Raw genomic sequence first — 12,569 nt, 5'->3', positions numbered from 1 at the left:
GAGGACTCACAAAAGGAAACGTCTCGGGCCGGGCGCGGTGGTTCACGCCTGTAATCCCAGCACTTGGGGAGGTCGAGGCCGGCGGAACACTTGAGGTCGGGAGCTCGAGACCAGCTTGGCTAACATGGTGAAACCCCGTCTCTACTAAAAATACAAAAATTAGTCGGGCGTAGTGGCGCGCGCCTGTAATCCCAGCTACTTGGGAGGCTGAGTGAGGGGCGAGAATCACTTGTACCCTGGTGGCGGAGGTTGCAGTGAGCCGAGACCGCGCCATTGCACTCCAGCCTGGGCCACGAGCAAAACTCCGTCTCAAAAAAAAAAAAAAAAAAAAAAAAAAGGTACAGCTCGAGAGCCGAAACTGGGACTTGAGAGATGCGGCTCGCCGGCGTTCAGGTGCCTTTCTGTCATTCCAAGAGCTGGGGAGCGGGGGAAGTGAGTAAAGGAGACCGCCTCAGAATGTCCTTCCGGGGCGCCTAGAGGGCCCCAGTAAAGAATAAAGCTGGTTGGCACCGGATGTGTTTCCTTCCTGGCTAAGTCCATCTTCCGGCCTGGGCAGACGCTGCCGCGGAACCCTAGACTCTATAGTTTTCTGAGTCGGTGAGTGCAAAGGAGATTCCTCAGGTGAGGGGTGCCTGAGGAAGAGGAGGAAGTGAAGGAGGAGGAGGCCAGGTGGGCTCGGCCCCGGAGTGGCTAATCTGGTGCTGCAACCACTGGCCGACAGGACCTTGGCCCTTCGCAGGCTTGGCTCGGGAATACCTGTGTGCTGAGCTCTTCCAGGCCACCTGGGATCCAGTTTCAATTCAGCAGATATTCCCTGAGCTCCTTCTGCTCTATGTGGGCCCCTGTGCTCGGTACAGAAACACAGATGAATCAGGCACCATCTCGCTGCGCTCAGTGAGCAACTGACTCAGGTGGAAACGGGAGGTGGAGTCATATTAGTTTTACTTGATTAGGGCTTAAAGGAGCCTAATCACTAGCTAGAAAAAGGAACTGGAAACGCGAACGTAAGAGATGTGTATTCGTGTCTTTTTGTCTGGGCACTGATGGAAAAATTTAGTATTGAACGAGGTTCGAGTATGAAAAGAGGATAGAAAGTGATAAAGCCATAAAGATGTAAGTTTAGGGCCAAATCGTGATGGGTTTTGTATTCTTTCCTAAGAAATTTGGTCTGTCCTGGAGATAGAGTGTTGGAAGCCTTAAAGCAGAAAATGGAATTAAAAAACAAAAGAAAACAAAACAAGGGATGTTAATTCTGGTGGCACTCAGGAGGATAATCTGGCATATAGGAGAGTGTGATATAAAGGAGACCTGTTGGAAGATAATGCAGTTGTCCAGGTGAACCCGAATGAGGACCTGTTGTAGTGGTGGGGAGCAGGAAGTTTGGAGATTACATTAAAGTTTCTAATTGGGGATGTTATGTTAAATCACCTTGTGGTGATCACGGTGCTTATTACTGGATATTGAAAATTGATAGACTGTTCTTGACTGCAGGGCACACATGTAGCTAAAGAAGCAAGCTAGAGGCCAGGGGCGGTGGCTCACGCCTGTAATTGGAGCACTTTGGGAGGCTGAGATGATTGGATCATGAGGTCAGGAGTTCAAGACCAGCCTGGCCAAGATAGTGAAACCCCGTCTCTACTAAAAATACAAAAAAATTTAGCCGGGCATGGTGGCACGTGCCTATAATCCCAGCTACTCGAGAGGTTGAGGCTGAGAATTGCTTGAACTCAGGAGGCAGAGGTTGCAGGGAGCTGAGATTGCGCCACTGCACTTTAGCCTGGGCAAACAGAGCAAGACTTGGTCTGTTTGTAAAAACACTATCATCTATTACTAGTCACTTAGAAAAAATGGGGCTTAAAAAAAAAAGAGCAGCAAGCTAGAAACTGTTCACTACCAATTCGGTGTAATAAATGTTGTAATAAAGTTATGAAAAATGTGCTATGAGATCATAGAGAAGTGAATTATAAAGTTCTGGGTTTTGAGATGGTGGCCTAAGGGTTCATAGAACCAAGATTACACTTTGAGTCTCCTTTTTCCTAATTCAAGTTTGGGTTTTTTGGTTTGCTTTCACTATTACAGCATGGGAAAGCATTCCCTATCCTTACATCAATGTTTGTGTTTTATTTTGCTTAGATTGTGATCATGGCTGCTGAGTCTGATGTTCTGCATTTCCAGTTTGAACAGCAAGGAGATGTAGTCTTGCAGAAAATGAATCTTCTGAGACAGCAGAATTTATTTTGTGATGTGTCAATTTACATTAATGACACTGAGTTCCAGGGGCACAAGGTGATTTTGGCTGCTTGCTCCACTTTTATGAGAGATCAGTTTTTACTCACACAGTCAAAACATGTCAGAATCACCATCTTGCAGAGTGCAGAAGTTGGCAGAAAATTGTTGCTGTCTTGCTATACTGGAGCACTTGAAGTTAAAAGGAAAGAGCTTTTGAAATATTTGACTGCTGCCAGTTACCTTCAGATGGTTCACATTGTGGAAAAGTGCACAGAAGCTTTGTCAAAGTATCTAGAAATTGATCTTTCTATGAAAAACAACAACCAACACACCGACCTATGTCAGTCTTCTGATCCTGATGTTAAGAATGAAGATGAAAATTCTGATAAAGACTGTGAGATAATTGAAATTTCAGAAGATAGTCCTGTAAACATAGATTTCCATGTTAAAGAAGAGGAAAACAATGCTTTACAATCTACAGTAGAGAGTCTGACATCAGAGAGAAAGGAAATGAAGTCACCAGAGCTGTCTCCAGTAGATATAGGTTTTAAAGACAGTGAAATTTGTATCCTTCAAGTAGAATCCATCAGTACACCTGGTGTCGAAAATGGGCAGTTTTCACAGCCTTGTACCTCTTCAAAAGCAAGCATGTATTTCTCTGAAACTCAGCATTCATTGATCAATTCTACAGTTGAGAGCAGAGTGGCTGAAATTCCTGGGAATCAAGGTCAGGGCTTATTTTGTGAGAATACCGAAGGAAGTTATGGTACAGTGAGTGAGATTCAGAATCTGGAAGAAGGTTATTCACTGAGGCACCAGTGCCCCAGGTGTCCTCGAGGTTTTCTTCATGTTGAAAACTATCTGCGCCACCTTAAAATGCATAAACTATTTTTATGCTTACAGTGTGGGAAAACATTTACACAGAAGAAAAATCTCAATCGACACATTCGAGGACACATGGGCATACGGCCCTTTCAGTGTACTGTGTGCTTGAAGACATTTACTGCTAAAAGCACACTTCAGGACCACTTGAACATACACAGTGGGGATCGGCCATACAAATGCCACTGCTGTGATATGGATTTCAAGCACAAGTCCGCTCTCAAAAAGCATTTAACCTCTGTCCATGGCAGAAGCAGTGGTGACAAACTATCTAGGCCTGATCTCAAAAGACAAAGTCTACTATAATCATGATCACAGACTTGTTATATGTAGTTTGTATTATTTTATTAGGCAAGTCTTTCTGTAGAGATGCAGCATTTGTAATGTTTCATCCCCCCAATCTTAGTTTCTTATATCTGGTCTGCTTACACATAATCATTCTTTCTGAACTTCTAACAGTTCCAAAGTTATGGGAGGCACAGTAAAGCTGATGGGATTCTATCTCATCTCATATATTACATATAAGTCTCAGTAGAATCCCTAGAGAAATAATGTTCCTCTCTTATATATTGTTGATTCTAGTGACAAAGGATCCAGCAGTACTTGCAGATTCTGATTTGGAGTCTCTAGGTAATTGATTTAAGTGTAAAATCCAATCATATAATAACTTTAATGAAAGGATAACAAGAAGAGAAAATAAAGGTAAAAACACTATCATCTGTTACTAGTCACTTTAGAACAAATGGGGCTAAAATTTTTTTTTAACTTTTTACCAGCTGTTGGATTCCAGACTAAACACCAAGATACTTTTCATTTCAAAATGTATAAAGTAATTCAGATTCACTTGGGAATAGCAGAATTTTTTAATAATTTGTTAATATTCCTTAAAATACTTTCATTTCCATGCCTTATTAGTATACATATTTAAGAAATGATTAATTGGGCCCAAGTTTCTGGATTTTATTTAATACAATTGGATTTAATAATTTTGGGGCCAGTAAAATTATATAATTGGCATGAAGCTGTGAAAAATGAGAAATTCTACCTTTACCAAAGATATCTGTTCTGTTTTAAAAGTTCCTCTCTATTGTATTTTTTATTTAACATGACGTCCATGGAAATTTCTTCTTGGCATATAGTTCTGTGAATTTTAACACGAAGATTTGGGCACCACTACAGCAATCAGGGTACACAACAGTTTCTTCACTCCCAACAGGTCTCTCATGCTGTCCCTTTGTAGTCAGCTCCTTCTAGCTCTAGTCCTGGTAACAGTTCTCTATCACTATTATTTTGCCTTTTCTGGACCGTCATATAAATAGAATCTTATAGTTTGTTCACTTTTGAGATGATTTTTCACCCAGCTTAATGACTTTGAGGTTCGTTCATGTCATTTTCAATTTTGAATTGGCAATATATATTCTAATTGTCACCAGAAGAGCAGTTTTAAAAGGGGTTGTATTTTTTCATTTACATTAATGCAATTTCCATTCACTATGTGTTGATAAAAATCTTAACCATCCCTAAAGTTTTATATTTCCAAAAATGTGCCAAAAGGAAAACCATGACTATGATTATTTTAGTGAGAGTCATATTTGAGATGGTGTTTTGAGCCAGAGTTCTCTAATATTCCTGTCTACATATAATATAAAAATTTTAAAAATTGTTTTAACAAAGATTAAAATATATTGCAGGGCAAATAATATTCTCTGAAACACAGGAAGTGCTTTTCGTAAAGAAGCCTGACTAGATGCTTCTTACTTTCAAGCTATTCTAGTCCTCCTATACTTAACTTAGCTTTATGTAGAATTTCTACTGTAATTTCTATTGAAGCCCTTCTATATTTTAAAATGTAATATACTTTGTACCACTTACAAAAATTTTGTGATGAATCACATGTTCATTATTATAAATGTTAACTTTTTTTGATATTTTTGTGGGAAAGACATTCTCTATTGAATTTTAACTCTCGTAGAGACTTTGAAGTATGCAGGTCTCCTTTGATTAAAAAAACCAACTTCATAACCCGATGTTACTAGTTAGTGACATTGTGCTGGTCTCTTCTCCTTGAACTTTTTAACTTTATGTGTGAAATAACTTTGATCTTGGTCATTTGAAAGATCATTTCCAGGTCTAAAATTTCATGATTTTACATTTAATTCTTCCTGAGAACAGAAGAGGGGAAAGCAAGAGAGGACAGGTTTGTGTCTTTATGAACTTTGTTGCTTAAGTACTCCATTGGAGATAGAATTTTTCTAAATAGTGGATCTTTTTCCACTGGTGAGTATGATAGCTCATTGCTTCCATTTGACCTAAGATTGGTCATTTCTTGATGTGAAAATATTTTCTTTTCAGAAATAGTTTATTTGTGATTGAAGTACTTATTTTTGCTTCCTGGGATAAATCAGTGTCGAGGGGAGGGGGAAGGATGGAGTTGGGAGGAGAGGGTAAAAGAATAGTAATCTGATTCTTTAGGAATTAGTATCTACTATCTTGGATATTTGAAAAAAAAATTGGTTGAAACCACGTTTAAGTTTTTTGTGTGCCTTGTAAGACTGTTGTAAAATTTTTTGTGAGCACTTTTGAGATTTTTGCTAGGGGGAGGGGTGTTTTGTGAAAGTGACGGTTATTTATATTATTTATTCCTGTTCAGTAGCACAGAATGATCTCAAAACATTCCTATAAGAGTATCTGTTTGCATGATATATCTAAAAATTTTCAGGAAAATGGAATCTTTTTTTAAAGTGCAGGTATGACAAAGTATAGAATGTATTCATTTAACATATTCACATTTAGTTTGTGTTTCTAATATAACAGAAAAATGCAAAGTGTTTGAGTTCAGCCTCTTCATTTACTCCATTTTTGTATAAAAGATCTAGAAAAGGTAGTCCTTACTTTGTTGTAAGAGAAAATACTTGCCCTTTTTCCTGGGATGTAACTATCTTACATGTTTAAATAAGAAATAATAAACTGGAGGTGGGAATGGAGAACTATGTCTTTTGTCTTTTTAAATTTTAAAGGATACAATTTCTCCTGGCTATTCATTTAATCATTCATCTAGCAAATACTTCCTGAGTCCTTACAATGCAGTAGAAGTTAGGTATACAGACAAAAATTCCTGCTCCTGTGAAACATTGTAGTGAAGGGAGACAAATAGTAAACAAGTAAAATCCATATGTCAGATCTTGAGAAAGGATCTGGAGAATAATCAGGAACAGGGAGTGCAAGAGAAGGGGAATGGGATTGCAATTTTAAATATGGTGGTCAGGACTGGGTGCTGTGGCTCATGACTGTAATCTCAACACTTTGGGAGGCTGAGGCTGGCAGATGACTTGAGGGCAGGAGTTCGAGAGCAGCCTGGTCAACCTGATGAAAACCATTCACTAAAAATACAAAAATTAGGCAGGCGTGGTAGTACTCGCCTGTATTCCCAGCTACTTGGGAGGCTGAGGCAGGAGAATCCCTTGAACCGGGGAGGTGGAGGTTGCAGTGATCAGCCAAGATCACCACTGCAGTCCAGCCTGGGTGAGGGGGAAAGACCCCGTCTCTAAAATAAAATAAAAATAAATAAATATGGTGGTCAGGACACCTTTGAAAAATCTCAGATTATCAGAAATGCACATTCTACTGCTAGTGAAATGGAAATATATCCAGTAGAACAGAAAAATATGGCCGGGTGCAGTGGCTTATGCCTGTAATCCCAACACTTTGGGAGGCTGAGGCGGGCAGATCACCTGAGAGGTCAGGAGTTCAAGACCAGCCTGCCCAACATGGTGAAACCCCGTCTCTAATAAAAATATATTAGTCAGGCGTGGTGTCATGCGCCTGTAGTCCCAGCTACTCGGGAGGCTGAGGCAGGAAAATTGCTTGAACTTAGGAGGCAGAGGCTGCAGTGAGCCAAGATCACACAACTGCACTCCAGCCTGGGTGACAGAGCAAGACTCTGTCTCAAAAAGGAAAAAAAAAAAAAGAAAAGAAAAATATTTATACACTAGGGTGAAAAACAAATATGTACATGTAAAATCACCCATCACTGTCCAGTTGAAATTACTGAAACAAATGATTGTTGTTAACAGTTCTCTAGGCTTGGCATATGTTTCATAAAGAGAAGAGAATGAAAAGAGACATTTGACCCAGCAATCCCATTACTGGGTATATACTCAAAGGATTATAAATCATTCTATTACAAAGACACATGCACACGTATGTTCATAGCAGCACTGTTTACAATAATAGCAAAGACCTGGAACCAACCCAATGCCCATCAACGATAGACTGGACAAGGAAAATGTGGCACATATACACCGTGGATACTATGCAACCATAAAAACCGATGACTCTGTGTCCTTTGTAGGGACATAGATGAATCTGGAAACCATAATTCTCAGCAAATTGACACAAGAACAGAAAATCAAACACCGAATGTTCTCACTTACAGGCGGGTGTTGAACAATGAGAACACGCGGGCACAGGGAGGGGAGCATCACACACTGGGGTCTGTTGGGGGGGGCAAGGGAGGGACAGCAGGAGTTGGGGAGGTTGGGGAGGGATAACATGGGGAGAAATGGCAGATGTAGGTGACGGGGAATGGAGGCAGCAAACCACATTGCCATGTGTGTACCTATGCAACAATTCTGCATCATCTGCATGTGTACCCCAGAACCTAAAGTACAATAAAGAAAAAAAGAATAATGTGTGGAAGAAATGTCTTTGATGTGGCCAATGTATCTTTTTTCAAAAACATTGATGTTTGCCTGTCATTCAGACAAATATAATAGGTAATAACCATATATTTTGTTAAAATTGTATAAGCAAACTTTCCTTATCCTAATTCATCGTCGGTTTACTTCCATATTTTTGTTTTTGGACATCTGATTTCACATTGCAAAGTGCCTTGAGTTTAATTACAAGTCATGGTCATTTTCTTAACCTACATTCTTTAGGTTCTCATCAGTAACTAAGGGTACATTGTATCTGCTTTCTAGGATCACTCTGCTAACTAAATGAAATGTAAATAAAACTAAAATATTTAAAATTAAATATCACCTAACACAGGACCTGACACATACTAAGTAGTTTATAAATGTCAATTCTCTTATCCCTATTCCCAGTCTGTTTCATCTATAAATTATAAACAGTAAGAATAATTCTTACCTTAGTTCGCTGTGGAAAAAGCTTCAACAAATATTTGAGATATGATGCCAGAATTTGTGCTTAAATTTTTACCTTTGCCAGCTTTTGAGGAGCTCAGAGCTTTCTATATTTTTTTTTCTTTAGACTCTTTGTCTAGGAAGAGTTTTCTCTTCAATAAAGAAGTGAGATGTCGAAGTGCCTGCCAAATACATGTTTTCTTTTTCTTTTTGATTTTGTAATGGGGAGATTACTTAACATCTTTGTGGAAGGATTGAGGGATCCGGTCAGCATGTCATTACAGAAGCGTGAAGTAGAATGCAACACAGATGTATCAGAGTCTGCTCAATGGATTCCACGCTTTTCACGAAGAGAGTTAAGACACTGGCTCAAACCAGCGTCTAGGAAGCTGGCTCAAGGCGCAGATAAAAGTGCAGGGAGTTTCCCATCAATCTCTTCGGCTTGCCTACTCCTTCTCACAGTACCTCCCACAGTGCCCCGGGGCACCCTTGTCACGTGATCGGGGTGGATCCGCTGAGGCAGAGGGAAGCTTATGCGCAGTTTCGGTGACAGGGACTGCTACGTTTTCCCTCTAACTCCCGACTCCCGGGCTTGCGAAATCTCGCGTTAAGTGGGGAGCAACTTCTCGCGAGAGCAAGGTCGGGATCCCTCCAGGTCCGCCTCCGTGGTGAGGAGGAGGAGGAGGAGGAGGAGGAGGAGGCGGAGGTGGAGGGAGAGGGAGGAGGAGGAGGCCCCGTCGCGGCCTTCGCCGCCGCCAACGGGGCTGTCCCTGTAGCTCCCGATGGAGTTTGAGGTCGTGAAACCTCCGCCGAGCTCTGCCCCGGCGAGACGAGGCGCCTCCGTCGCCGAGCCGCGCCGTCGCGGGGCTCCCGGGAGCGGCCCTTAGCGACTCCGCCCGGGCCCCCTCAGGTAGGGCGGGGGCGGGCACGCTGCGGCTCGGGCCCCAGTCCGGGTGCCTGGTCCCCGGCGGTCGGGCGGGAGACCAGTCTCAGCCCTGGGGTCTGTGCGCTGTCGCCCCTGGTGCCCCGAGGGTTGGGAACTGAGGGCCGCACCTGACACCCGAACGGAACCCGGGCCCTGAGGAGGCCTTTCTGTCTGGTAGGGCTTTTTCGATGCGGAGCCACCGGCTCAAATGGCCACCTTCCTTCGGCATTGGCCGAGCGGACGCCCCTGACCCGTAGGAACCCACCCAAGTAAAGGCCTGGCTTCACTCTCCCATTCCCATAGCAGTTAGTAAGGGGGTTTGGAAGAGGTCCTCGAAATCAAGTCCTCTCCTAGGTTTTCAGCTTTCTGCCCCGGGGCTTCCCGAGACCCTAGCGTAGGATGGTGGAAGCGATCCGAGTGGTAAATAGGAACCCCGGCCAAACAATGCCGTGGTAGGGCTTAACCTCCCTGGATGGGGATGGCCGGACCTGAGTGGTTGCACCACAGGGGTTGTGGCTAGGAGCAATGGCATGAAACATAGCCAGGGAATTCTGCTGTGGCTTTCTTCTTTACCTCTTTCATTTTTCCTTCTTGGTGTAGCCTCTTGAGGAGACTCTTCCACCATCTTAGAAGAATGGGAGAAAGCATCTTTGTTTCTCAGAGAAGCAGCTGCACTTTTTTCTATCCTTAGCTTTCAGGATGGGAGATGATGGTAGCTGTCATTTCCATCCTTCAAATCACAAGGCAACAGTTTAAGATACCGGCAGATAACATCCTTCACATCAAAATTGACTCAAGTAATCACTGACATAAAGTAAATCTAATCCAGTGATTTATTTATATTTTCATAACCCTTGGGTTCCCTTTTTAATTCCTCCTCTCCCTTTACCCAGGGCCTTTCTCTTTTTCATTTCTACTCTCCCCCTACCCATTGTGGGTGGGTGACTTTGTATCCTAAATAAAGTGCTTTATGTCATCTTTTTCCATTTTTGTATTGGCCAAACTTTTAAGTTCCAATGGGAACTTTTGGTTAACCTGAAAAAGCTAACGTTGCTACACGACAGTGGTGTAATTTCACCCAAAAGCAAAGAAACAAATGTTAGACGGTGCAGCCTTTTAATGGTTAAACATACAAACTTAGTGAAAAGCTTTTTACAATATTAACAATATTAATGGATTCTCCTTTTTGAAAAAAAAAAAAAAACCTTTTAGCTGTCTAAAAAGCTCTACCAGTGTTCTAGCTTCACATGCCTTTCTTAGGTTGTTCACTTCCACGTTCAATTTTTGAAGAAATAGAGGCCATTACATCCTGTTAAAGGCTGTTTTTCAATATTGCCATTTTCATTGATTTGGAGATTCGTGTTTTCTAAATTTTAGAGTTTGGAAAATTGCTAGGAGGACAGAATGTGAAACATACATTCCAGTTACGCTTAGAAAAAGCAGATGTTATAATTCAAACAGGCGCTTGTTCTGTGAGGATTTAATTACACTCATGTTCATTAGTGGATCCTTTGAGTTACTCCCTATCTGTTATTTCTGTTGTAGTAACCTGACATATAAGAAGACTTACGTCCTTTGTTCATATATTTTCGTTAAATCGTACTCTTCTTTTGTAATTTGCTGTCTTCTACTTTGAAAAAAATCGAAAAATTGCATTTTGGCAAAGCATTCTTCTTTACACTGAGGATTTTATATTCAAAAATTGAACTTCTACATTGTTTGGAGTAGCTAAGAATGCTAAATAAACTTTATAACAAGGTTGTAATAACCACTTATTGTTTAGCTTGGACTGAGTTGAAGTTTCACTTTTTAGTGATGGAAAAAGGAAGCATGTGGTAAAATAAAGCTAGCTGAAAATTAAAAATAAGTTCATGTTTTGCATCCAATTTCCTGAATGTTTTGATCAGGGTCTTCAAATTTTATTAAAGCTTTAAGTGTGTGAATTTTACCTCAATTGCTTGATAGCAGTTAGTTTTGAGTATTACTTTATAATCTTAAATATTCTGGAATTGCACTGGCCAGTACTAGCCAATGGCCACATGTGACAGTTGAGGATTTGAAATGTGGCTAGTGTGAATTGAGATGTGTTGTAGGTGTAAAATGCCAGATTTCAAAGACTTAGTACCAAATTTTTAAAAATATCTCGATAACTTTAATATTGACAACATATTGAAATGATATTTTGGATAAACTGTGATAAATAAAATATATTACTAAAAATAATTTTACCTATTTTCTTTTAACTTTTTTTTTTTTTTTTTTTTTTTTAATTTTTGAGACACGTTCTAGCTCTGTCTCCCAGGCCAGAGTACTGCACCATCTGGGTTCACTGCAACCTCCACTTCCAGGTTCAAGCAATTCTTCTGCCTCAGCCTCCTGAGTAGCCAGGATTACAGGAAGGCATCACTATGGCAGGCTATTTTTTTTTTTTTTTTTTTTTTCTAATTTTTGTATTTTAAGTAGAGAGGGGGTTTTGCCATGCTGGCCAGGCTGGTCTGGAATGCTTGACCTCAAGTGAGCCATTGCACCCAGCCTCTTTTAACCTTTTTTAATGTGACTACCAGAAAATTTAAAACTACTTGTATTATAATGGCTCATATCATATTTCTATTGGACGTTACTGTTAGATCAGCATTACTCTTCCAAGAAATACATTATTGGAATAAAAGTAGATGTATAAAAATCAAAAACTTCCAGATTATTCTGTTATAATTAGAATAATTAAAGGGCTAAGGACCTTGGTAATATGAAGGATGAAGTTATCCATTGACTGTTATTTGATAGGCAGAAGTAAGTTCTATCTCAAAAAAATGTATTTTTCTAGTCATCACTAAAATTAGTTATATTTGTTAAAATAGAAAGTTATCTCATTATTGCCCTATTCGAATACATTGGAAGTTATGTCTAATATTTATTTTAAAACTGAGTTCAACCCCATAGTGTATTTAAGAAGTAAAATTTGAGTCATATACTTTACATGTTAAAAGCAAAGTCACATATTATAGCAGTCTTTTAAATTGCAATTCAATTCCTTTTTCTCCAATGCTGAGTTTCTAGCTTGTAAGTTATTTCCATCAGTGTTTTGGTTTTTGCTTGTCTTTCAGGTTAGGATCCAAATTGTACTTATGCTTTAAATAATCATTTTTTAAGAACAAAACTAATTGTTTTTAAGTTTTCTAAACTGGAAGTTACTGTGACAGTTCATTTCAGTAGCTTATATTCCTCACATGGGTTAACTAGAATGAAAACAATGATTGTTTTAATTAGAAAAACTACACTCTAATGTTTACATTTTTATTAAGAGAATTGTAAAATGCTGTATACATATATGACAGTTAAAGAAGTGTAAACTTTATTCTCACGTTTTAAAATCAGATGCTGTAGAC

General features: G+C 40.0%; 2 protein-coding genes across 8 annotated transcripts in view; both read left to right on the top strand.

Moving 5' to 3' along the window:
• The first annotated feature begins 490 nt into the window (after positions 1 to 490).
• ZBTB6 (zinc finger and BTB domain containing 6) lies at positions 491 to 6,098 on the top strand. The gene is made up of 2 exons (XM_032251625.1): positions 491 to 597; positions 2,134 to 6,098. The coding sequence occupies exon 2, from the start codon at positions 2,143 to 2,145 to the stop codon at positions 3,415 to 3,417; it is 1,275 nt and encodes a 424-aa protein (XP_032107516.1). The 5' UTR covers positions 491 to 597; positions 2,134 to 2,142; the 3' UTR covers positions 3,418 to 6,098.
• A 2,805-nt stretch (positions 6,099 to 8,903) lies between these two features.
• The window catches only part of RC3H2 (ring finger and CCCH-type domains 2), a 58,388-nt gene continuing 54,722 nt past the window's right edge, over positions 8,904 to 12,569 (top strand). For 2 of the 7 annotated variants that reach the window (XM_032251552.1, XM_032251555.1), the window contains exon 1: positions 8,904 to 9,168. The gene's annotated coding sequence lies outside the window, so the exon portion shown is untranslated. Of the gene's footprint in view, positions 9,169 to 9,209; positions 9,358 to 12,569 lie in introns of those variants that run through there. The other 5 variants (XM_032251554.1, XM_032251549.1, XM_032251553.1 and 2 more) reach the window with 4 other exon arrangements.

The sequence above is a fragment of the Sapajus apella genome, unplaced genomic scaffold (genome assembly GCF_009761245.1).
Source record: "Sapajus apella isolate SASKATOON/1434 unplaced genomic scaffold, GSC_monkey_1.0 scaffold76, whole genome shotgun sequence".
NCBI classification, from domain to species: domain Eukaryota; kingdom Metazoa; phylum Chordata; class Mammalia; order Primates; family Cebidae; genus Sapajus; species Sapajus apella.
The sequence above is the reverse complement of the archived record's forward strand: the minus strand, read 5'-3'. Positions and strand labels throughout refer to the sequence as shown.